The sequence below is a fragment of the Grus americana genome, chromosome 6, assembly GCF_028858705.1.
Source record: "Grus americana isolate bGruAme1 chromosome 6, bGruAme1.mat, whole genome shotgun sequence".
In the NCBI taxonomy this organism is placed as follows: Eukaryota; Metazoa; Chordata; class Aves; order Gruiformes; family Gruidae; genus Grus; species Grus americana.
In genome coordinates this window covers 1,551,863-1,577,637 of record NC_072857.1, presented here as the reverse complement: position 1 = coordinate 1,577,637, position 25,775 = coordinate 1,551,863, and the positions used below count along the sequence as shown (strand labels likewise).

The 25,775-nt window shown below is 44.0% G+C and overlaps 1 protein-coding gene across 1 annotated transcript in view; it reads left to right on the top strand.

Annotated features, from left to right (window-relative positions):
* GALNT13 (polypeptide N-acetylgalactosaminyltransferase 13) overlaps positions 1–25,775 on the top strand; it is a 136,209-nt gene that overhangs the window by 88,462 nt on the left and 21,972 nt on the right. The window contains exons 9-11 of the mRNA XM_054829171.1: positions 1,271–1,451; positions 18,475–18,614; positions 22,619–22,717. Of these exons, the coding sequence (XP_054685146.1) occupies positions 1,271–1,451; positions 18,475–18,614; positions 22,619–22,717 (420 nt within the window). The remainder of the gene's footprint in view (positions 1–1,270; positions 1,452–18,474; positions 18,615–22,618; positions 22,718–25,775) is intronic.

Sequence of the window (25,775 nt, the reverse complement as noted above, 5' to 3'; positions counted from 1 at the left end):
TTACTATGGTAACTTAAGTCTGTGGTGAGGAGCTCTAATTACAAGACTGTACCAGTGTTCCTGTTTAAAACACCCAGCGCTTCTTAAACTCCCTGTTTTAATACCAGGAGGTATTGTAAATTTGAGTCCTGCTGGCTGCTTAGGAGGAGACTAAAGCAACGGGTGGGACGAGCCTAACTAAAGAACCGGGCAGTTGGTGATGCCTTTGTGGGTGCCAGAAATGTCAGTGAACCTTAGTGACGAGTGAATCCCCAGGACTCGATATTGTCTGGCAGAACAGCAAAGCTCTGTAACCCTGTTACCATCCGGTGGAAATCTTCGTTAGCCGCTGTTGTTCGCCCTCTGCTGATGTTAGGCCTCCGGTCCTGCAAACTTGGACCTTCAGCTTGCCTTAGTTTCTTTTCTAGTTCTTTTCAGAGCCTGGAAAGATGGGAGATTGCAGAACAGCGTTAATACACAAACTGATGTCTGTCAGGGCAGGACTAGTGATCCGACAGAAAAATATGTTACTTCTTCTAACAGCAGGGGTTAAAGTCCGGGATTATATCATATTTTTTTTTTTTTATACCTGCGCAGTCTTAGTGAAGGCACTGCGCTTACCTGAGAGTATAGATTGGCTCCAGCAGTGGAAAGGGACAGTTTGCATTTAGAAGCTCATCAAATTCTCTTCTTTGTCTATAGCTTTTTTCTTTTTTTTTTTTGTTTTTTGAGTTGATCATGGTACTCACCAGCATATGAACCAGAGAACATCCTTTTTGCATCTGTGTTTCACTTCTGTGGTGTTCAAAGTACCTGTGCTTGCTGCTTTCTATTGCTGTCTGGGATGTCAACCAAGATGTGCTGTGCCTTTACTTGGGATGGTCATGAACAGGATTCTGCTTTGAAAAAAAAAAAAAAGATAGATATAAAAGTAAGAGTTCTTCTCTGTTTCTTTAAATATTTTGAAATCCTGGAAGATTCAAATGCACAGGTGACATCCATACCCTACCCTTAGTCCACTATAGCATGACACCTTTCCAAGACGATGGTTTGTGTGTGTTCATGCAGTAAGGACACAGGACCAGGTGAACTGTTCACACAAGCTTTCACGTTGCACTAAGGTCTGTGCACTTCCATTGCTACCAAGAGCTGTGCCCCTGCTATTTCCCTTCAACTTTTGCTTGAAATTCCCTGTTGAGTTGCTAGCCTGTCTGTCAGAGTCCCTCCTGCTATAAACTCGGTGTGGTTTGTGTTTGGTTTGGTCAACGTTTTCTGCATGTTTTAATTTCAGATTTGGCAGTGCGGCGGCTCCCTTGAGATTGTCACCTGCTCGCACGTCGGCCACGTTTTCCGAAAGGCAACACCTTACACCTTCCCTGGCGGCACTGGACACGTCATCAACAAGAACAACAGGAGGCTGGCTGAGGTGTGGATGGATGAGTTTAAGGACTTCTTCTATATAATTTCCCCAGGTAAGAAGTTCTTTTCTGATCATATTACGATTTGTAAAGCTGCCTGAAAAGAGGAAAGTATAAATGTAAGGTGCGTACAGGTAAGTGTAGACATGTATGCGTGTGTATGTACGAAGAGTTGAGCTGTAACAGCAAAAGTGCATTCAAAATTCAAGGGAACGTCCTTTCCATGTGTCCAAACCTTCTGTAGTCTATTCCCAAGGTAAAAGTGTTGGTTAAGGCTCCACCTCGCCCAAAGACCATAAGGTTTTATCTCAGAACGCTGTTCTCATAATGTTAGTTTGCAACCAGGTAGGAAGGCTCTCTGACCCATTGTGGAATTTGGCCAGATTGTCCTTAAGATTCCTGAAGGTCCCTGCAGAAGGTGTCAATGGGAGCGACAGCAGCGGTGCTCTGGGTCATGGCGGGGACAGCAGGAACCCTTTGGAGCACAGGGCTTGGTGCCGTGATGTTCCTTCACCACGTCCTTCTGCCCCACCACTGCCCAGCATCAGTCCTCAGGAGAAACGCTCTTGTAAACATACAGATTCCTCTTCCTTTTTATTGATGATTTTCATTTATATTTCAGTATAGCGCACGCAGCATGTACAAATTATGTAATCACATGTATCACACACAGTTATATGAGATAAGACATTTTCTTATTTGATCTTAGAACAGTTGTTAAGGGTTATCTTGTGGGTAAATATTTTGATGAAAAAACCCTAATGTTGTTGTATTAAAGCTGGGGACATTTTTATCTGAAGATAATTACGGCTTCTGTATGAGTGAGCTTAATGGAGTAGATACATTAAAAATGGAGTGGGATGCCAGGGTTTCGTTAGTGTCCATGCCGCTCTCTGAGGCCTCTCTCTGAGGTTTACTTCATGGAGATAACTCTTAAATAAATCTTGGTCTGTAGAATAATGTAATAACTGCCCCCAAGTCTTACACAGTTTTCATGCTTTTACTTTCGTCATTTAAAACTGACCTGTTCATGGGAAAAATTAGACTTGGAGACAATTCCATTTTTATCAAACGTATAGTTTTGTTTAGACCTTTTTTTTTCCCTGAACAAACATGAGAATCAAAACCTGTAATGAGTCGCCATGGTCAGGAAAAAAAAGAGTATGTACCTTGAGTTCTGGCTCTCTAGTATAAAGGCTGTTCTGCACCGGTATTTCAAGCAGTCCCTCAGTCACAGCCAACCTCCCAACGCAGGCATTTTGAGCTAAGCTTTTTCTTTCTATAAATCAGGACCAGTAGGTTTATTTAATTTGATTTGGCTGAAATAAACAAAAAAATAAGGTTAATATTCTTTATAATGTTAATTTTCTTTTAAAGATTTGTATATAAAATGGAAAAGTATTCTGGGTGGTTTTATTTACTCCAAACAGTTTTACCGATACCTCAAAATTATACAGTTAATAAAAACTAAAATGCTTCAGCTCAAAAGCCAGATCATACTACGTCTCACGTATGAAAGCCAGTTATTTTTCATGGTCTTTATACTTTCATAGTATTTATAAATATATTTTTCATAGTATTTATAAATTATTACTTAAAATGCCTGCAGTAGAGAGTAGCCATAGACTATGTAAGCTATTGTTACTTTTTTATTGTGTATTATCTTCCCATTCGTCCATCTTTAAACTTTCTTCCAATTTAAATTCTGGAGCAACAGAATCAGTTTAAATTTTCACTATCGCCAAGAAGTAAACCCTGGACCGTATTATTATCCGTATGAGTTTTGTGTTTCATCTCCAGCACAATTTACTGTTATTATATCTCAGGCCATTCCGACTGCAAACCTGCTTGTTTCCACAAGCTCTTCTGGTGCTTTGATTTTTCCAGGGGTTCAGGACATCTCAGTCAATCACCAGGTGCCAACATGTAATCACAAGCTGTGAAGTTGGAAAACGTGCGTGGGTTATCGTACGTGTCCTGTGGCTGTCACAGTATGTGCTCATAAAATATTCTGAGTCTGTCCTGGAAAATCCTTATCAAGCCAAAAAATTTAAAGCACCATAACAAAAAGTCCATGTGCATCTTAAGTGCCCCGATAATGGTGTAAAAAAGATATTTGTATATCTGTACCTTGCATAGACACTAAATATAAATGTATATAAATGTGCATATAACCAAAAGATGCAAGCATGAAAGAAATCTTTAAAAAAATGTTGACAGACTGGTGGTCCCCATAGGCCAGAGGTTTGGGTTGGCACCCAGCGTTTCTGGGAAGCGTTCATGTAATACCTTCTGGGGTGCATCTTCTCGTGGCGCTCTGGCAGCGGGGCTCAGAGTGGAATGTCTAGGGGGGAACGCTTGGTCTCCTCTGGAAAAAGAGAGCCTGTCCTCTCCAGGGAGCAGCCCATGAAGAAAGGTTTCTTGATCCGGTAGGAGGGATGGAAGAAGACTAAGCATTCCTGACTTCAGGACTGGTAGCGGCCAAAGTAGCCGATGAAGTGACCCACCATCCCTCTCCACCTTCGTACGGGTGGCAGGGGGATTGCTGGAGAGCAGGGCTCCAGAAGCCATCGGTACCTTCCGATCCTGTTCGTCCTCTGCTGTCTGTGGTTCTCCTGAGTGGCTGCGAGGATGAGCTGTGCCGTCGTCGGGAGGAACAGGTCTGCTAGTAAAGCTGCTGCTGTTTGCCATCGCCTGCAGCGCTGACTATACGGACCCCACGTGCCACGTCTCGTGGGAGTGCGCTGTGGGTTTCACTTGTACTGGATTGAACAAAATGCGGAGGATAAACATACCGTGAGGGAAAAACCACCACATTGACAGGGTCTTCTTAAAGATGGAAGTGGAACTTCGTGCAAGGCAGGCAGGATTGTGTCCCTTTGTAATCGGTAATTACATCTGCCCAATTAATGCTGAAGGAATAGGGTGCATGACAGAAACTGTGGTTGACTGTTTCTAACGTAATTAATCTCTGTTCTCCTGCAAGAGGAACGGGAAAAAATTGGAAAAACTAAATACGATGCTGACAAATGACTGTCTAATATGATATAAAAGTGAATTCACAACCCATGTAAGATGGCCAAGTTCAAACCATAAATATACCCCATGGGATTAGCCATTCTTGAATTGTCCCTTAAGCTCTTTTTTTGAGCAGTCTCCTAATACCAAGTTCCCATTGCACTTGTGTTGAACTAAATACGTTTCTAATAATTCACCCTGAAAGCGTGCATTTTGTTACGAGTGTGACGCATGCACGTACTAACAGTGTATATTCACCACACAGCGTATGTGAAGAATGCAGTGTGCGCTCTGTGCTTTTATATTCTGCCTTGACAGCAAGTTTTTCCAGGCTGATTAGGAGTTAGTTGCTTTAAAGCATTTAGATGAGCTCAAGCTCTAAAAATATCATACTAAGGACTATTTAAAATACAATACGTTTTAAATGAGATATTAGCAAAATGCATTTAAAGGTGACTAGAATAGTTGTATGCATGGTGGAGTGCTTTAAAAAAATCCAGTTTCAAAAAGAGCTCCAGATGAAATTGCTGCTGTGTAGTTTTCTAAAATGTGTTAATATTTCAGTTTAAAAATGCTCCCAAACTGGTCATGGTTTAATTTTAAAATTCCCAAATGCGAAACTCCAAATCCTGGATCAGAACTCTTTTTCCCCGTCCCCTCTCTCTTCCGTTGCTTTTCTTTTTGTTTTGGGATCTTCCAAGCAAGAGTCCCTTCAGTTACAGCAGGACTCCCCTATAGGTTTTGAGGGTTTTTTAATCCTTTTTTCCACAGAATTTCTGCTGAGATATTCCGAGTTGTTGGAGCGAGGAATTTAGTGCTCAGCAAAAGGTTAAATTTGGTTGTAGATGTAGAAATAAAAATAAAAAGGCCATGGAAAAAATATATCTAATTTAAGCCTACCTTTGACCAGCTTGACTGTTTCTCCAGCACATCTGTAAAACCCAGAGCAATGCCCCTCCCTGGTTTGACACGTCAGACCTCCAATGCAGTAGATCAATTTGGAACCACCCAATTAGAAGAAAATGAAGCTCAGGAAAGCGGCAACAAGAAATACCTATTTCCAGCTGTCGGAGTGCACTCGCTGCAGAATGCCATGGAATTTGAGCGATGAAGTCATACCGCTGCAGATGTGCGTATTTTCAATCTGAGATTTAGTTTCAAAAGTGGATGATGAGGAGCATGTTGGATGATGTAACTCAGGACCTTAATCCTTTCTGCTGCTGGTTCCAGCCTGAACCTATCCGTGTGATGCTGCTGTCCTGGGGCGTTACTTGGTGTGGCCATCTTCAGCCAAGGGGAGGGAGGGAGGGATGCTCTCCAGGTTTGGAGGAGGGGGGAATACCAATGTGTCATCCTCTGAACTGGCCAGTATCCCGTGGTTCAGCTGGGTAGAAAGTGCCCAGTATGGATGTTTGGAAACATGCAGATGCGTTTTTGACGGCAGAAGCCTTTGTGAAGCTCTATCTAGAAGAGCACCTGCCATGTAAGAGATCAAATGAATGTGCATTTTGAAGTTTCCTCGTTATCACTTGTATCTTGGACAGGAAGTACACGTTATTTCCTGTTACATTAGGGAGGAGCTTCTAAAATCACTTTGGATACTCAGTTTTGCGGCTACCTTTACAATTTCCTAGGTCTCAGCACGCAGCGGGGGAGGATTTTGTCAGCAACATTTTTTAACTTGGATGTCCAATATTAGACTTGCTAGCCTGCGTTTCATCAGCTGGTTTCCGAGGTAAGAAGACATCCCTTCTCTCATTGAAAAGACTGATTCTAGCCGTAGGCCATTATAATTTAGGCTCTTAAGCACAGATAGCAGTGCAAGGCTGTCTTTAACGAACCATTTTTCAGCAGTCTGACATCCAGTGGGATACCATGCCTTGCAAACACCGCTTCCCAGAGTCAGCCCTTTGGGAAGGAAAAGCTGCTGGCGGAGACATCATTTTCCTCCTTCCTCCTAGGGAGGACATTTCTCTATCAATTCCCCTATCAACATTTCCCTGGGTTGGCAGAGGGCTGGGGTCCTTTTTCCCTTTCTTTTATACCGGTGTGATGCCAAGGTGGCTCTAAAAACGCAGTTTGCATCCGAAAAGGTGGGGAGATAGTAAGAAATCAAACCCACCCTGCAGTATGTCAGCTCTAGGGGCAGGACTGTACAGGGCGACTTTCCCTCTGCGCCCAGGGTAGCCGGGTTTGAGCGTGCCTTTGGCTTCTGCTGATAAAAATAAGACCTCAGTTAGATGAAGCGGAAGGGGTTTATCTTGCCAGCGTTTAAATACGTGTGGATTCTGCTGCCTGGGGAGGGGGAGGAAGGCGACCGTGTTTTCAACCGATTTCAATTGCTCTGTACACTGGCGGTGGCTTGCAGCACAACGTTGGGGTTATGCCGGGCGTCCCTTGAGGAGCCCTCGCGCAATCGCTGAGCCCCTCGTAAGGCCATAAATTACCACGTCTGCCCTTCTCGTCAGCCCCTGAGCCAGGCAGGGGGATCATCCTGTCTGCTGAATGGTGCTGCGGTCCTGACCCCATTCCTTCCCTGTCCCACCTGATGGGCTTCACCCTTTGGTCTCCACGAAGCCTTGGGGAGCTCCTTGCCCAGGAGCATCCCGGTGGGACCGGCATCCCACCTTCAAACGCGTTAGCCCAGCGATGGCAAACGGCTCCGGGGAGCTTTTGGCACGCAAAGGGCGCACACAAGACGTGTGCTTGGTCGGGATGGCTCAGCTTGAGTTCTTCCAAACCTCAGCTCTGTGGTGCGAGTTAATAATTTCCAGGTCGTTGCTTGCAGTTGTTAGGTATAGGTACAACTCCGGAGCCAACGCAGGATAAAATGATTCGGGTTTTTTGTCACGACAAGTTTTAATGAAACTGTTTCTTTTTATTAGAAAAGTTAGGGTGAAATGCCAGTGCACGTTTTGTATTTATTGTTAGGTTATTACTTGTCTTTCTATGAGCAAAGCTGCTATTCACGTCTGGAATGAGCACAGACCAGCAGAAGTTTAGGGCTTCTAAATGTGCTCCCTCTTCTATACGCAGTTATGCATTTGCATATTTGCACCAGATTTTGATACAAAATTCAAATATAGAGCCTACGGACAAAATTTTATTGAAACAGGGTGAAATTGGGTCAGTAATGGTAATATTGGCAGGAGAGGATTTGTTTAATTCAAATCTTGATGTCTGTTGCTGTTTCAGTCACTGGAAAGAATTTCCATAAAGGTCTCCTTTACATTTTCTGATCTTTTTTGAAGTTATTTACGAATATGCGATATCAGCTGATGATTAAAATGTTATGATGATGTTCCCCAGCATTAAGAAGGAAATGGAGAAGAAAGGTACTTAGAGGTTTTAGAAAATAAAGTTGTTAACATTTTAACTGAAAAATCTTCTCAATAAAAGCGCACAGGAGATAGATTTCTTTTTTTAATAGGTCATTTCTAAATGTCAGAAATTGTTCCCAATATTCTTAAGCTGCTTTTTCATCCTTTTTACTGGCACGCATTTCTCTTAGTTTATTAATCTGAAAAATACAGATCTCTAGATAATTCTGTTAGAGAACAAAGCAAGTTGCCTTTTGGTAATTAGGTCTCTGAAGCTATTATCTGTCACGGCACGCTCATCTACCCTCTTCTCCTCTGGGACCCGATTAATTTGATTTCTTAGATGATGCCCTAAGAGAAAGAGGAACCAATGGTTGTTCACAGTGGCATTGTGTTAAATATATCCTTGGCATAATTGGGCTGCACACCTAGTAATTATATTTCAAGGTAAAAGTCTTGATCAATCCAGTTATGAATTGTTTTCTTGAGGCTGGCTGCTTGTGAAAATGTAACTCTGCTGAAGAAGAGTGGAAGTCTTAGACATATTTAAAATCGCTGCCTTCCCCCGTCTTTGTGGAAGTTGTGTGTGGGTAAGAACAAAATCTTTTATTTCTGCTGCCCTTGAATTTGGCCATCCTGTGTTGCTTGTTTGTTCGTGCCACGTGCTCAGATGAGTTAGGAACCAGAATCGTTAATATACCCAACCGAGATTTAAAAAAAAAAAAAAAAGAAGAGAGAAAACTGTCTAGATTAAATTCTGTGCATAATATTTTGAGTTGAAAAAAAAGGCTTAATTTGTCACCTGGTGAGAGGAGCAGTTCTTGTGGAAAAAAATACTCTCTTTGTGTCATTTGGCATTGGTGTGTGGGGAAACAGCGCAGTTTATTTTCACGGTGTGTTTTGGAGGGGAGAGCGGCTTTGCTCTCTGCCTGGAGCAGGGCTCTGAAAGCTTGGTTTGCTGAGGCTGGGCCGGGCTTGCAAACTGAGAGTAGGATCCCAAAAGATATAACGGTGGTGAGGAACGCTTACCTTTCTGGTTTACTATAAATACTGCGTTTGACAAGGGGGCTTGCGTTATACTTGGCGGGAGCCTGCAGCGGGATTGCAGCCTGAAGCTGAGAGAGCCGAGTGATTCAGGAGAGTTTAAAAAAATCTCAGAAATGCTGGATTGACTTCCACGGGGATTAAAGGAAGTCCCTTTCTTATGAAAGAAAAGAAATGTATGAATTTGTTCTGAGAAGCGGAGAAGCTGCTGCATATTGCCCAGGTTACAGCTGGCGTCCGCAGCGCTCTGCAGCCGTCTCGTTTCTGATGAGGTTAAAGTGATGCCGGTAACTGAGCTGAAGGTGAGACTTTCCTCCTCGATCCCTACAGGTCCTTGCAACTTTGTGACCGCAAAAAGCATTCTTCCCTGGCTCCCGGGGACTGCACAGCACCCAAAAAGCAGGATGGCCGACCTCACCCCGGTGAGGCACGCCATGCCCGGTGCAACGCCAGCTGCGAAGCCAAGTGCCGCATCGCCCTTTGTTTTCAGCAGTTCTCTCTCCTTCCCTCTGTAGCCATCTCTTATTGGCATCACTCAGAAAAAACCTAATAGCTTAATACTAACTAATCTCTGCTAGTATGTTTAGCAGTCAGCTTTCCATTATTTTCACTATCATCCATTAAATTCTCAGTGTAATTGGTGCAAATCAACAGTGCAGGATTACACACCAGGGAGTTCTTCACTGTTATACCAACACCCTTCTCTCTCATATGCAAAAACGTGCGTTTTATTTTATTGTTTCCAACACATGTAAGCACATACGTCTGTGTACCCAGATGGATTTGAATGTACGTACCCTCTCCGCCTGTTCCAGGCACCCAGCACGCTATTCCTAGCAGCCTTGTTCACATCTTTGTCAAATTGTTGCAGCGTATCTCGTTCCGCTCAGCCTGCGTATTCCTAAATGTAGGCAGTTATGGCACTTTATGCATTAAAATACTGTATCTAATCATTGAGTGGAAAAATTACATGCTCGGAGCAGGCCTGCGTTTGCAGTGTCAGCTGAAAAAGATAATGCACGTAGTAGTTCAGTTTGTACACTTAGTGCATTGCTCAACCACTTTATCTTCTTAATAATCAGCTAGTATTCAATTCCCATGTCCTACCTAGTCTGTTAAAGTAAGGCTGAAATGCAAAGTTATGTTATTTTTTGAGCACTTTGTTTAAAGCCTTGTTGAGAATTTAAATATGGTACTTTATAGTTTTAATTTGGGATTACAAGATAAGTGCTTGTGTTTTACTTGGATTTACTCAGCAGATGATGTGCAATCCTCCTTTCAAGTGTAATTACATAATTAAGTTGATAATGACTCTATCAATTTAGGAAGTAAGAGCTCTTGATAAACATTTTCACTGTTCCCTTACCTGTTTAGCATTTTGGTGCTAGAGGACTGCCAGAGGTACAAGTGCACTAGTTCCAAAATAAGTTCGTTTAACCAGTGCCATTATGAAATGCACGTGGCTGCCCTGGGCACCTGCACGAGAGCTCAGTAGGAAAGTGCTCGCCCAGAGCGAGGAGGATTTTCCAGGGGAGAAAAACGCTGCACGGCAGCATTGAGCTGGTCCTCCCGTGTCTGCCACGGATGCGAATGCGTGTGCTAGGGATAAAAAAGGAAAAAACGAAAAACGAGAGGGAAAAAAGAAAGGAGAAAAAAAAAAAAGCAAGCAAGTACAAAATTTCATACAACTTTCCCAGCATCATAGTTACCAAAGGTCCTGTCTTGGTTCCTTACTCAACCAAATTCAGCTGTAGGGCTGAACGCATCATGAACGGGGGATGAAATTTCTCACGGTCAGTCTCGGGCTAGGAATTAGTTCTGCCCCAGACAGATGCGAAGGCGTTCCTCTGGGCACTCCTCAGTGCCAAAAATGTTCTTTGACTCTGTATGTGTAAGAGTCCACTCGTACGGGCCGTGCTGGGGTACCTCTAGGAGGAAACGCAGTGCGGGGGCACCTAAGCTGTTGCTTCCTGAATCGAAAACCCCTTTTTCTGTTGTTTGGTTATATTTGACACTAATGTTGAAAATGTGAATCATACCGATAGTCCTTGCTTATTGCGTTTCTCTGATAGGAAAAACAGCCAAAACCAATAGTGAACAAAAGCAATTGTATTGCAAGATACTTACCTTTATAGTGTTATTCACTGTTTTTCTAACTTCTAAAGTAAAAACTACACGTGTCTGTATGTACACAGATAGGTTTTTTGCACACGTAGGTGAGAGCGGTGCCAGAGCTGGGGGCTGTGCCCGAGGCTGCGTGCCTGTGCTGTGCGGAGGGGGATGCTGCAGGGATGGGAGGACGGTGGGGCGGGCGCTCGGAACGTCCAGGGAGGTCCTGCTGTCCCCGCTTGAATGAAGATTTGGCTGGTGTTATTAAACTCTGGGGTTTAATAATAACAAACTTGACCTTGGTTTCAAAAGGGTACGGGGAAGGGGGAGCGGAGCGAATCCATGCTGGTGTTTTGAATGTGGCTGCCACGGGTCGGGACCAGCGGGCAGGTACGGCAGCAGCCTTCCCCTTATGCAGCGCTGGAATTTCAAAGAGGTTACCCCTGCTTCCCCCGGCAGGTACCCATCTCCCACCTACCAGCCCCCTTCCCCCAGGGCTTTCCTGGCACCCTGGATGCTTTCCCACGCGGAGCGTCTGTAGGAAGAAAGGGCAGGACGTGCAGCACCCCAGTGTTCGACGTGCAGCACCCCAGTGTTCAGCTGGACGCTGCGTTATTGAAACCAGCGACTGCCTTGAGAATTAATGGTGTTTGACTTAGGTTTTGGGGTCATCTATCTTGATTTAATTCAAAGGTACTTACGAGAGGGGGCGTGGGAATTTGGGTTTTCCTGTCTGGCAGTTGTTCCAAAGGTCTTGACTCGTTAATGCTGCCCTAAGCTAAAGCTGCAGTGAACAGGGAGCCCAAACCCCTGTTTAAGCCATTCTTCCCAGATGGGATCCCTCTGTGGTGGATATCCTTGGGGTTTTTGCAGAGGAAAGGTGACATTTGTAGATCAACAAACACAGAAGTGCTCCCGTGTAATTAACATACACGAATCGAGACTGATCAAATTCCTGGTTTATCTTTTGTGTCATTTATAGCACTGATATTTGCAAAGAGCATTTTATTAAATTTGTAATAAAAGGGAGCGTAAAGAGTGGGTTGGCAGATCATTGCCAGCCAGCCAGGGCTGCCTTAGCTTATTTTTGGCTGAAGGTATCCGTTGTGGGGCGTGTTACAAATCTCTAATGACCTAATGTAGCTTTTCAGCTGATAGGGAAGAGTAGAAAGAAAACGTTCATTACTTCACATGTAATAGAAACAGAGTAGGAAAAATAATATGCTCATGGATGCTGCATACCGTGCCCAATATTAAAACACCTGGTAATACAAAACATATATGTGAATATATTGGGGAGGGAGGCTGGCTTTGTATTTTATCTCTGAAGTTATCACCCTGATGATAATTGGGAAACAATCCTGTGGTTTAGTGTTGCATGGACCTTCCAAATGAGGCTCGTCAGGTACCTACGGAATAGAGATTGATGGCTCAGCCACTTGTCTAGTCCTAACGCCATGAGTGTCAAGGGGATACAAATGGTTAAATTTGAAAACAGCACAAATCCAATGGTCTTTTATGAAGGTGTTGGGGAATTTTTCCAGCTACAAAAAAAAAAATTTTTTTTTTTTTTTTTTACATGCACACTCTTGTAACTTAAATCAGCTCTGGCCTTGCTCTAGTCCCAGTAGCGCAGGTTTTGCTCCTGTTACTCTTACACGTTATTAAAAAAGATGCCACTTCCCAGGAACACTTAATTTTCCATATTTTTTGTGCCAAAGAAGAGCTGTAATGTAGCAGGGGTTTGTGTTTTTCACAGGAAAAACGTTTTCACTGTCAAAATTCTTCTGGTACCTCAGTGATTTTGCTACTTGACACTCAACACCAAAGAGTAAAAATTTAAAGCTAAAGTCAGAGGTTTCTTTTCAACACCGCCTTCCTTTAGAAGCTTTCCTGAGATATGGATGGAGAAACATCTTAATGCAGGATTAATACCATCCAATGTTCCCATTGATATCTATTTCGGTAAGATCGATAAGTGTTTCTTTAGCGTCTGGACACAACTGGCAATGTAAGAGTTAATTAGCCTCTGTCTTTCTCTTGAAAATAAGTATCATACGTTACAGGTATGTTTATAGGGTAAACCAACATTTAAAGTCTTAATCCTTTGCCATAAAAAAAGCTTTAAAAGTGTAACATGCTATCATGCAAAGCTTTATTTGCATAAATATTGACAATATTAGCTCATTTTCTGGAGTGACAGGATTTTTTTATGTTAGAAATTGTAAGCTTATTTTCTCCCACCATATATCTATATCTATCTTTTCCCATGAAAAGCTCAGAAGCTTCATTCCATACCATGTTTTATATTACAAAGCCACTACCTATATTTACCTTGGATCACTCATGAATTGATATAGGACTTCTCAGGAATAGGGGCGAGGGTGGGTGGTGGGTTTTTTTTTTGTTAGCACATTTTTTTGTTTGTTTTACTTTTTAATGAGTTACATGTGTGTTTTGGCAATACAAATAAGACATGTCAAGAACTTAATGTTTTGGCTAATGAGCAAATGCATGTGTTATCAATTAATATGTCTGGGTTTGATACAGATATAACATACAAGTCCCTGGATTTTAGAAGCATACAGCATTACGTGTGTTATTTTCTGAATGGCACTGTAAGGAGCTGGTAAACCCTGCCAGAGCTGCCTGGTGTTCAGCCGTCGTCTGGGGCAGCTGGGAGGGATGGATCGCTTCTCTCGCATCGGCAAAGCGACGACGCAGACTGTAAGCCCCTGGTTACCAGTACACGAGTTTCCCAAGCTTGAGGGAACAGGCAGCAGAGCGTGCTGGAGAGAAGCATCCTTCCAGGCACCGGTTGAACCAGGCAGAGACAGAAACTGGTATTTTTCCAAATTTATTAGCAAGCGTTCTCATTGCGTCTCTGTAACATGTGCCATACCAGGCATCCTGGTGTTGCAAACTCATTTTTAATTTAGCACTTTGCCATCTTTAATCCTCTGAAACATAATATCATTTTTGAACGCTGCTTTGGCAGTAAAAAAAAAAAAAAGCAAAAAATCAAACTAAACAGTCTCCATGGCTGGAGGTTCCCGGTGGTCACTGACTTGGTTCTTAGCTTTCTCATTTAAAGGGGGCACCTCGGATAACGAGCTGGCTACCGAGCAACGCGATGCAGGTTTTCAGAACTGAATCACAGAGGGATGTGCATAGACCGGCTTCCCTGGTCGCGTTGCTCGCCCTTTGAGTGCGCTGGAATATCGGCTCAATCAAACACCAGTTTTCTCTGAGGCTTCTCGAGTCAGTGAAGGATAGCAAAAGCCTGATTTGGATTAAGTGTTCAAATTGTTATGCTTACACAAAGAAAATTATTCTCAGTTCTGCAATTTCTGTTTCATTCCAGGTGAATTATTTTTTTCATCTTTGTCATCATGAATTGATGTCTTGTTGTGCAGGGATGGCACGGTTAGCCAGTTTTGAAACACTGTCCTTGTGTGGCAATTTGCAGGACATGCTCATTAGGAAAATTGCAGGTGTAATGCGATGCTGCAGCCGTTTGATTTGTTCTACTTGGAACATACCTGCTGCTCTGTTAAAACAATCTGCTTCTTTCCTGAGGTATTTTTAATCCATTCATTTGCATGCTACACTTCACGTAGCTTTTTGTGACGTTTCATTTCTTTTTTGCACCCAAGGACATTTTACTTACGCTTTCTTATTTAAGCATAAGCAGACTTATTAGTCGTTAATTATTTCTATATTTCCTCTGTGTCCCATCGATTTATTTAGCAAGTAGTGACAATAAATAGGTATTGATTCATAATAGTTTGGTTTTAAATTGAGCAGAAGGGAATATAAAGGTTTACTGGAGAGCCATACAAATGAGGTCCTTGCTTGAAGACAATATGTGGTAGAGGAGCTTTGGGAAGGGAGAACCTGTCAGGGTGGTAGTGGGGGGGCGTATGAGGACCCCGTGGAGAGAAAGGGAAGAGACAGCTTGAACTGAAGGGCAGACTGATGCCAGAGACTTGGGGCACCACCGTGCTGGTGGGATCCCAAGACCCGAAGAGCCTTAAGTTAAACCTACCCCGTGAGGTGAGCGTGCCAAACCCACCAAAGACTCCCCATCTCTACTGCTAAGTTTTGATAAATGCAAAACTGGAGTTCACCTTTCTGGAGTTTGTTTAACTACAGAAAACTCAAGTATGAAGTTGAGTCAGATTGAGTGGAAAAAGGTTTCTTGCTTTTTCTGTCCCAGCAGAGCTGAACCAAGTGTGGAAATAGAAATCCCTGTAAGAATTGTAAAGCAAAATATAGGAACAAGGTGTTTGGTGAGTCCACAGGGTATTTTCATTGCGAGATGGCGTTTCTGATTTGGTTTGTAACTCAAATACCAAAGCGTGTGCGTGCGGTGGGGGAAGGCTGTGTTGTTTGCGATCTCAGGCTATAACAGCGTTAATATCCTTTTTCCTCGTGTTCAGCTTCTTCAGATCCCCACAGTACAAAGCACTGCGAAACACAGATACTGCTTTTCTCCAAACACTTCCACTGCCTTCCCATGAGGAAGATTAGCTTAATCGTAGGTAAAGATTGAGTAGCACAAATAATAGCAGTAATGCACATCTCTTCCTCCAGAAGAGGCAGCAATCACAGACCCCCACTTCCCCTTGCCCAGAAAACGTAATTTTTATTTTTAATAAAGTCTCTTTTTTTCTGAAAGCAAAGATGTTTTCAGCTCAGTCCTGTGTAGCACTCATTGCACAGCTAGCTTTCGAAGTCAGGCAGGTGTTCTTGGTCTTCCACCACCGGTACGTACAAATACTCTGCGGCAAAACTCGTGCCACAGTCATGTTCCTGCCTGACCAGACGCAGAGGCGTGTGCCCTTCGGTGCCTGTTCCCTGCGGTCCTTTGGGGGGATACAGATAGGCGCAGAGCAACAGAACAGCCGTAAGATGCTCCGTAGTGGAAGCAGAGGGGTTAGGCACCTAGGTGTTTTGGGTAGTGTAAGTTAAAGTAGTGACTGCAGGAGCTGTACTTAGAGAAAATTGCCATTTGAAAAAATAAAATATTAAACAACAACTGTAATACCGACCTTTTGATACTTTCCTTCCCCTAAACAGAGTCAAATGAAACTCCTTGATTGCAGAACAGCTGATAAATTACCTCTGTTTCTTGCGGGGCGGGGGGGGGAATCTTGGAGTACTTTAGGAATTTTATAAAACCTCCCCAAATGCCTCACTGAGCACACTGTAGCCCAGAAGATGTTCTGAGAGCTGCTGAGCAGACAAAGGCTCCTGGCACCTGGATTTGATTTGTCTTCACTTTTCTGCCATCCCCTCAGTTATTATGGTTTAAGTTCTCTATATGGGTTATGATTGAAGGTTTTATTTGAGTTCTTCTGTTTACTGAAGTTTAAAATTTCATGCTTTCCTAATGCCACTTAATTTCTTGGCACCAACCAAGAACATTTGGTTTCTGAGGAGGTTTTGCTGATCCGGAGCATCAGTCGTGCCCAGCCACTGTGGTGAGGGTGAAGTGCTTCCCAGGAGCACCAACCCTGATTTTATCCTGTAGCAATAATTTGCAGAGTATCCTGTATTTTAGTTAATTATCTAGAATGACATCATATCCTACAATTACATAATGATATGTAAACATAATTTGTTAAAGACGTAACCAGTAGAGATTTGGAAATGTGGATAAGAGTGGTTATCCAAAATAAGTTAATTTTTTTGTTAATTAATTGTTTTACTGTTGTTGTGTACTGAATTTCTTTAAAAATTGGTACCGTATTGTGCTTTAGGGCATGATTTCATAGCAGAATATGCTGATAGCCTTGGAGCTTCACCTCTGTGATAATTTCAAAATAAGATCCCATAAATAATGGAAAACAGAAGATGATGGAAACGCAGCGTGCATTTCAGATATAAGTCTAGAGTGTCTTTCAAACTATTTCAGCTGAGTGCTGGCAGTTGCTAGTGCTTTGTCTGCCACTGTTTCTTTGGACTGTAGTTCTTGTCTGAAATTAAAGTAGGCTACAGAGCATATTTGACCTGCTTTTTGGTTTTTGGTTATCTGTTTTAACTCAAGTTACCCCAAGGAAGCGGTGGTGTCACCATCCCTGGAGGTCTTTAGAAGACGTGTAGATGTGGTGCTGCAGGACATGGATTAGTGGTTGGTCTGGCAGTGCTGGGTTAACGGTTGGACTTGATGATCTTACAGGTCTTTTCTAACCAAAACAATTTTATGTTTCTAAGTTGGCCGAGCACCTTGAGACTGGTCTTTGTTTCTATCTGTGATGCCTCACTTCCCCTCCCTGGCAGTGTTCAAGGCCAGGTTGGATGGGGCTTTGGGCAACCTGGGCTAGTGGAGGGTGTCCCTGCCTATGGCAGGGGCGGCACTGGATGGGCTGGGAGGTCCCTTCCAACCCAAACCAGGCTGGGGTTCTGCGCACAGTTCCCTCCTGATCTGTCCCCTTCCTGGAGTACGTTGGCATTGAAAAGGATGTTCTGGGTTGCTGGTTCAATATTATTTTAAACTCTGAAAGTCATGCACACACCTGCAAAAGTCAGCTGGGTAAGAGGTAACCAGTTTCCGTGGTGAGAGGAAATGGCATTTTCCTGTTACACTTTCTTCATGCAGAAGGTTGAGAAGTTGAATGTATGAAGTCTCCCTTTCTTTGGCTCTAAAATTCGATGTCCGACATTTCTTCTCAGCGTGATGGGTTTCTTCCCAGGGTGCGGTGGGGAAGGTGTGCTGGGCAGCCGTGGGCTGGTGTGTGCTGGTCGGGTCTCCAGCAGCGCTCACCTCTGCTGCCCTTCGGTGCTGGGGACATCCCCTCTGCCGGAGCTGGACCCGGCGCGGGGCGAGTGCGTTACGCTGTACGGCGTGGGTATACGCTGTACGGCGTGGGTATACGCTGTACGGGGGGACTCTAACTGATTTCCCCTCTCCTTGATTGTTGTTGTGGGGTTTTTCCTCTCTTCATGACCCGTATTTCTGGCTTGTGGCCCACGCACCGCTCCTGATGGCCAGCGGGATGCTGCTGGCTCCGCTCTCTGACGTATAGGCTAGCAGTAGGAACGGCACTGCCGGACACGGTGACAATTTAGCTGTGGCATGATGTGACATCTGCCCCTGTTAGGAGTAATGGTGGAGAACGTGTCCTTTGCGGTGAACTCACCCGAGGGGTGATCTAGATGACATGAGCAAAATAGCCATGCCTCGTCTGACATGGTTCTCTCAGAACAGAGTGCTGGAAAACAGCAAGATGCTTTGGAAAAATGGTTTGTAAAAATGTGAACAGATATGGTTTTCCTTTCTTTCATATTTTGTAATACGAAGAAATCAAGGAGTTCAGTGGTCCTGCCTTTCCGGATTGATAAATTATCTGAAAAGAAGAAACGTAATTTTCCAAGCATTTCAATTTGCTAAATTAATTATTTAATGCCTGTAAAGCTCTATAGTGTAGCAGCTGCACATACGTTCACGTATGCTGTACCATAATTCCAGCAAGTGGATATTGATAAAAAGGAAATCACGACAACTGGAGAAGGATCCGTGAGTTATGCTTTGAGCTTTACAAAAACTGTGCTTTGATCATCCGTTCTCTTAACAATTCCAGGTGTCGTTAAGGTGGATTATGGCGATGTATCCGTCAGAAAAGCTCTAAGAGAAAACTTGAAGTGTAAACCCTTCTCATGGTACTTGGAAAACATCTATCCCGACTCCCAGATTCCACGGCGCTATTACTCGCTCGGTGAGGTACGAACCATTTCCTTTGGCTAAATGAGAACAATAAGTACGTGGTGCACATGGAGGCATCTCTAAGAAGATGAAGTGGTTTTGGAGAAAGGAAAAAAGTGCTTGTGTGCCTTCCCTGTATCTTTTTTATCCTTTATTTTGAGCAGGTTATTTTTTCTCTAAATCTTTCATAAGGGGTATTGCTATTCTGACTGTGTATGTTCACCATTAAAAATTTCTCTTTTCAATTGAGTAGAATATTGGAAAAGTGAGGTTTGTGACGAATATTACATAACATGCAGTAGTGGAAGGAAACTTTCCATCATCGCATATCAGTTACACGTAGAGTAGAAAAAGCTTTTTTACTTTTTTTTCTTTTCAAGAAATGTGTTTGTTCACTGATGCTGTGGTTCCCAGCAAGGCTGCCTGGAGCTGAGCATCACAGACATTCCTAATAACCTGGTGATTCCAGTACCACCAAGAACTGAAGTCTCTTTAAAATTCAGATAATTCACTGTTAAAAATATTCTATTGAGTTATACCTGCGCTGACTTTTAAAAGCTCTTGAATGGTTTGATGTAAAGATAGCTACAAATAGAATAGCAATCAAATGAGCAAATGGCTTTTACATCCAGGAAAGTAATTTACTATTGAAACTTGCAATTGGAGTGAAAACTAAAAGCCACAGTAGGTTTTCCAGTTTAACTATGACAAAATGAGGTGAAATGTAGTTTTACAGCAAGGAAAGAACTCACCTAACAAGTGTCAAATAATAAGGTTTTGTACGATATTGTCAGACTGGAAAATAAAAGTATGAGAAAGTAATAAAATAGTTATTAAAACACCTTATTTTTACCAACACAGCCTCAGTTTCTATGGAAACAGCAGTTCAGGCAGGATCTATGAATTAAAACTCATACTTGACTATTACAGCTGCTGACTGCCAGTTGAGCGGTAAAGTGGATTGTTAGACCTAGAGCTCAGGTACCACCATCAGCAGTAATTGGACAATTTTTAAAACATCGGAAGTGTGTCATTTTCCTCTCTTTTTCCCCATCTGACTTCTCGGTGCAGCCAAGATCATCAGTCCACACGTGCCGCACCCGGTGCGGGCTGCGCTGTGCGTTGAGGGGCTCGGTCGGGAGGTGACCTGCTCCTCCGCTCCAGTCGGAGAGAAAACCGTGCTCAGCAGCCCTCGGGTGGGAGCCGTGGGTTTGCTGGCTGCTAAGAACCAGATTGGATAATAAATCCGGGAAAATTATTCTCTAATGCAGTGCAATCTAAATGTAACAAGTGTTCAACATTGAGCCTCGCATTTATACTGTGCAAGTGCGTATTGTGTTCTTTTCTAGCATAAACAGTGATAAAGAGCAAATAATTTTGACAGATTGGGGATAATCATCCTTAATTTACCTATGGCCTCCTGCAAGACAGTGCAGGTGTGATTTAAATCATGGAATAGAATCATAGAATCATTTTGGTTGGAAAAGACCTTTAAGATCATCAGGTCCAACCCTAAACCCAGCACTGCCAAGCCCACCACTAAACCACGTCCCTAAGTGCTGCATCAACCACTTCTCTGGGCAGCCTGTTCCAGTGCTTGACAGCCCTTTCAGTGAAGAAATCTTTCCTAATATCCAACCTGAACCTCCCCTGGCACAGCTTGAGGCTGTTGCCTTTTGTCCTAAATTCGGACAATGTCCATGCATGGTCCACTCGCACATGTTGGAAATAATAGTCAGCATTGTATTACATTTTAATTTGGATTTTATTTGGCTCTTGCACAACTAATTTATACATGCCTGTTGCTTTTATAAATGAAGTGCGTAGTTTTAAAACGAAATTTCAAAAATGTGGAGTTGTATGGAGCTGAGGTTTGTTAGTAGCTTATAAAGTTTATTCATTGTGCACTTAATAGGCAGATCCTGAAGATTGCCAAGCCTTTATTTGCAACCAAATTTTCCATTCAGTTAGAACATAACTTATATACAGTGACTATATTAGATTTGAATGTCCTAGATGGACAAAAGAATGGGCATTAAATGTGCAAAATGTGGTGAATACTGGATATTCTTTTTTACATTTTAATCGTGTAACATTGAAAGTGAACACAAAATAAATGCAAGACAAAAATTATTTTTTAAACCCGAGACATAATAATCATAGGTGAGTTTTCAAGTCACTTTTTGTTTTAGTCTTCTGTTTTAATGAATCAAGAGATTGCAAAAAAAAATTACCTTTCTTGGTACTCTACTTCTTCGAAGCTCTATTTCTTCAAAAAGGTGAATTAGGAAAAAAGGCTGGGATCACCATTTGAGCTAATCATTCAGACAGAGTTTAGGTCCTGCAGTGGCTTTGGTGGTCAGCAGAGGGGCACGTGCTGGAGGAGAGCAGGGAGAGGAGGAGGAGGAGGAGGGTTGTCCATGAGCTGCCTCGTCCCCCCTGAGCTGCAGCGTTTCTGCTCCAGCTGGTCGTGACCACGTGCAGCGAGTTAGGGCAGCGAGCCCCGTACTGCCGCAGCCACGTGAAGCCGTTTGCTGGGCTCTGAAGAAGGGCCGGTTGGTTTACAAGCCGCTGGAAACGGTGGAAGCCAGCAGTGCGGTTATCAGGGGGCATCAGACCGGGTGGCCGCGGCCTCTCTCCGCACCTCGGCAGCTCCGGGGGGATTAAGGGTTTGGAGCACGAGCCTCTGGGAGATGGCTCACCAGCACGAGGCAGGGCGACTTCTGTCCGTGTGGTTAACGACGTTAGAGCGGATTAAGAAGAGACCACGTGGGCTTTGCTGAGCCACTCTTCCCCAGCGTCGTTAATCGGATTGCTCCGTCTCGTTTTGCTTGCCTTGCCGCGTTAAGGCCAGGCTGGTGGCCGTGGTTGGCTGCTGCGCCTCGGCGGGTGGCACGGGGGGTGCAGGCGGCTGGGAGCTGCGCTAAGCGCCATGGAAATATTTCACGTTACAGGGTTTCACAACGGTTTTGCCAAAGGAATGAGGGAACGCGGAGATGTGTTTTTGCTTTGCCCAAGTTAAAATCAGCCCGTGCTGCTGGGAGCGGGGGGAGCGGTGTTCGTACCGCTGCGCTGACAGAGGCGTGGGGGGGCTGACAGGAAAGGTGCCACGTGCACGTGCGGGGCTTTGGGCAGGCTGAATGCACACGCTGTCGTGGAGACCGCGGTGCAGGAGAGCTTCGGGGGGACCGTGGCATCTCCTCTCGCGTGCAGCTGAAGCTGGTTGATGGCTTTTGTACTCAGCCGTTCTCCTGGATAAATGTATGTTCTAAACATACGTTCTGGGGAGCGATGCTCTGGTACTGCTGCTCCTCCTGGCTTCTTGCCCCGATGGTCTTTGGCCACAATTGCACGAGCTGAGCGTGGCTGGAGGGAGCTCACCGCGTCATCGCAGCCTGTGTCGCAGGCGATGTGCTTGTAAAGCCGCCTCCTTCTCGCCGCGCTGCGCACAAATTACGTCAAAATGGTTTGTTTAAGCAGAGATGTGCACTAAGTGTGTGTGGTCTTCTCTGAGGATGGGCAGATTCCGAGGGGAATGTTTTATTTCAGAACTTGTAAGAAGCACGTGTTTGGTCACAAAGCCGTCCAGCAGCCTCTGCCCTGAACGAGTCAGACGCCAGGCGCTGCTCCGACTCAGTTTTTCTCTCTTGGAGTGGAGTCAGCCCTGCTGGGAGAAAATAAAAGTGCCTCTCTTGGGCGAGCCGTTAGTTTTGCATTGTTTAGAAGTAAAAGTGCCTCCTGCTTGTTAAACAAAACAAAGCAGGGCATCGAATGAGATCTTCCTTGAACGCTGTTCATGCTTAGATTTAATATGTAATTTAAAATCTCATTACACTCTTTGTAATTATTTTCATTTTCTTTTGGGAGTGTGACATATTTACAAATTGCAAGTTAAAATATATTCATACGGTTGAATGCACGGATAATGTACTTTCTCTTACAGTGACGTATTTTTTTCCGCACAAATAAGACATTTACAGGATTTTTTTTTAAGGAATATTTTCATCTCTCTCTTTCTTCAGATCAGGAACGTTGAAACCAACCAGTGTTTAGACAACATGGGCCGCAAGGAAAATGAAAAAGTGGGCATTTTCAACTGCCACGGCATGGGAGGAAATCAGGTAAGGTAAAATAAAAAATAGGGGGGAAAAAAAGTATTATTTGTACAATAATTGCTTCCATCTGCTGCTGTGTAACCACGGGCACAACAGCTATCAGGAAAGATGGATTTGAATTCCCCCAGAGCGATGCAGGAGCTGCAGCTTCACCTGCCCATGGTTCCTCCTGCTGCAGAAAATGGGGGGTCCTGGGGGGGGCTGAGCCAGGAGGGACGGCGGGGGCTCGGTGGGACGCGCTGCGGGTGTCAGGACAAAAAGGGGTCCCCTCAGCTGTCCTCCCTCACTGCGGCTCTGATGGAGGTGTCTTGGTTCACTGTAAAAATCAACAGCAGCAATTAGCAATGATATTAATGAAAGTTCCAAAATATTTGAGATTTTGAGCTTTTAGGAGTACTCAGAAAGCTGTTTGCTCGAGGAACAGCTGCGAATTTTGAAAACATACTGGTACATATCCATAGGTCCAGCAAAGTATCCAAGTGAATATATTGAATATATTCCTGCTGTTCAGAGTGCAGAGAAATGCATTTAAAGTTTCAGATGCTAACATCAGAAAATTAGATCATGAATTCGAATTTATTTTTTGGCATTGGGGGGGAAAAATCTTTTTAAAAATGAAACGAGTAAGAATTGGCGTGACTTGTGGCTGAATTCATCTGTTTCCAAAATGTGTATGTGAAAAATAAACCTGCAGAATATTCCTGCGGGTTGAGCTTTTTTCATGAGTGGAAATTCAGATAGTGGGGGCGTGGGGTGTCTCACTTGTGTCTTGGGTATGTTTGAAAGGAGTGAAAAGGTAAGAGGCAATCGTTCAGCTCATTGTACCACTGCTGACTGTACGTGCGCTCTGCCTGAATAACAGCAAACTTTGCGTGTTCTGATGCCTCGGATTCAAGTTAGCAGAGCTGCTTCATTGGGGTTTAGCTGGGGTTTGCAATATCAACCTCTAATTAGGGGATGTGACTCAGGGAGGTACGGCTGCAGGACGGGGGGCGTGCGCTGCTGCTGCCTGCCGCGGTGCACCAGAGATGGCGTGCGCAGGCGGGATGCTCCCGCACCGTCTCCATCCCCCCATCGCTGATCTGACCCGGAAATTCGTCAGAACTCGCTGCAATCTCCTCCTTTTATTTTCAGCTTCCTGAATGTAGTTTAGCCTTGTTTCTCTACTTTCCGAGTTGTTTTTCCTTTGGAAAACCTTTCTTCTCTTCTTCCCCTTAATTCCGGTGGCTTTCTCAAAGTAAAGACTCCAGGTCCCTTCATTCAGCTCCCTCAGTTAGACCTTAAGTTAGTGCTGGCATCTCTCCCCAGGAGGGGCTTTGCCCATATACCTACAGGGCAATGCTTGGGGAGGGTGGCTGTTCCTGCTAAAAACAGATGAGAAGATGCAGGACCTGAGAGCGAGTTCCTGTGTTTCTTTCAGAGGTAAGGTTGTCCATCGTATTTATCCCAAACTTTGCTATCTTTCCAAACTTGCCTTCGGAGATGGAAGTGTTAGTGTTTTAACAAGACTGCATATGACCAAGGTTGAAGATTCTCTTTACACCTTGGGCGTTTGGCGTGTTTCCCCTTCTTTCTGTACATGGTGGGAAGACCTTTCTCTTTTTCTTGAGAGAGGAGAAGAATCCCAGACGACTGTCACGTCTCCAAGCCCTCAGTTCCTCTGAAGTACCAGGTGTGAGGTTAGGACTGTAAGGCTCTGAGATGGACACATGGGTTGTGAATATCTATATGGACCATGTCTCCTATAGAAACCCTAACTGCTATTAAATATAGCCATTCTTTCTGAGCCTTCCTAACCTAGTTCAAACCCAAAGAAACTTTGGTTGCAGTCTCCTCTATACCTCTCCCATCAGCCAGAAAGCAGAGACCCAGCTGTTGTGTGCACCTGCAGGACGCAGAGGCTCCACGGCCGTGCCCTTGCGTGAGCAAAGAGCGGTACCCGTCATCTGCTGGGGTTTGGTAGGAATACCTGACCTACATGCAGAACATTAGTCATCCTTTAGTGCTCACGCACAACTCCCATTACAAGTTATCTTTATTAAATTCTGTTCTAATGAGACGTGTGGATGCTGGGGGTGGGGGGACTGTGTGGTTACAGAAATAGCTGAGGAACAAAAGTACTGCAGAATGAAAACGAAGCAAGAATAATACCTAGCTCATTAGAGCCGAGCAAGATGCATCGGCGCGATCCAGCTTGAGGCAGAGGCAAATATCTCGCAGCTATTGAAGTGTTTTAAAGGACTTAAAGATGACAAGATTCTAAAAAATAAGAATTTCTTCCAGAAATTAAGAAAAATGAAATACATTAACTGAGGTTCTTTATTTGAGAATTGTTTTCAGAGTATAAAACTGGGGAGGATTTGTTGTTATGTTGGCCATGGGTATTTCAGAGTATCCTAACTCAGTTAGGACCTGGTGGCTGCTAAGGATCTTTAAAAGAAAAGCCACAAATCTCCTAATACAGTCAAATACAATCTTAGAACTGTTTGCTTTGCTTTATATAGAAAAAAGAAAAAAAGCAAAGCCTGTCCTCAGATGAGCTACGGTGGGGATATGGCTTTAGTGGCTGGAGTACCAGCGCTGTGCATATGTCTCCTGGGCAGTGTGTTACTTCTGTAGTGATGTTCTTCAGGAGGAAGGTACCTGCTTAAAGAAAGCCCTGACCATGTGTGAATTGTGGAAAAAAAACCCCTATTATCCTCCTTTCCAGCCTCAGACAGAGGGGATGACCCATCAATCTCACACTTTTTTTTTTTCCCCACAACTGACTTCTGGTTTTGCAGTATTTTAGAGGAAACTCGTTCCTTTGGGTGGCCTGGTAGAGGGTGAAGCAGTGGTTTGTTTCTCCTGCCTACAGCCATCCGGATGGGCACACCGGTTAGGCTTCTACCGCGTTACCATGGGAATGCTGTCCGTTTCTGCAGTTACCGGGAGCGTCGGGCCAATGTTCACACCAATAAGCAGATCACAGGATCCCACGCGGGCAGGAGGGGGATAGGATTAAGAAGAAGGGCTGGGGATTCGTGCAGGCTGACGGTTGCACTGGAGGTGTGCTGCAGGGGCA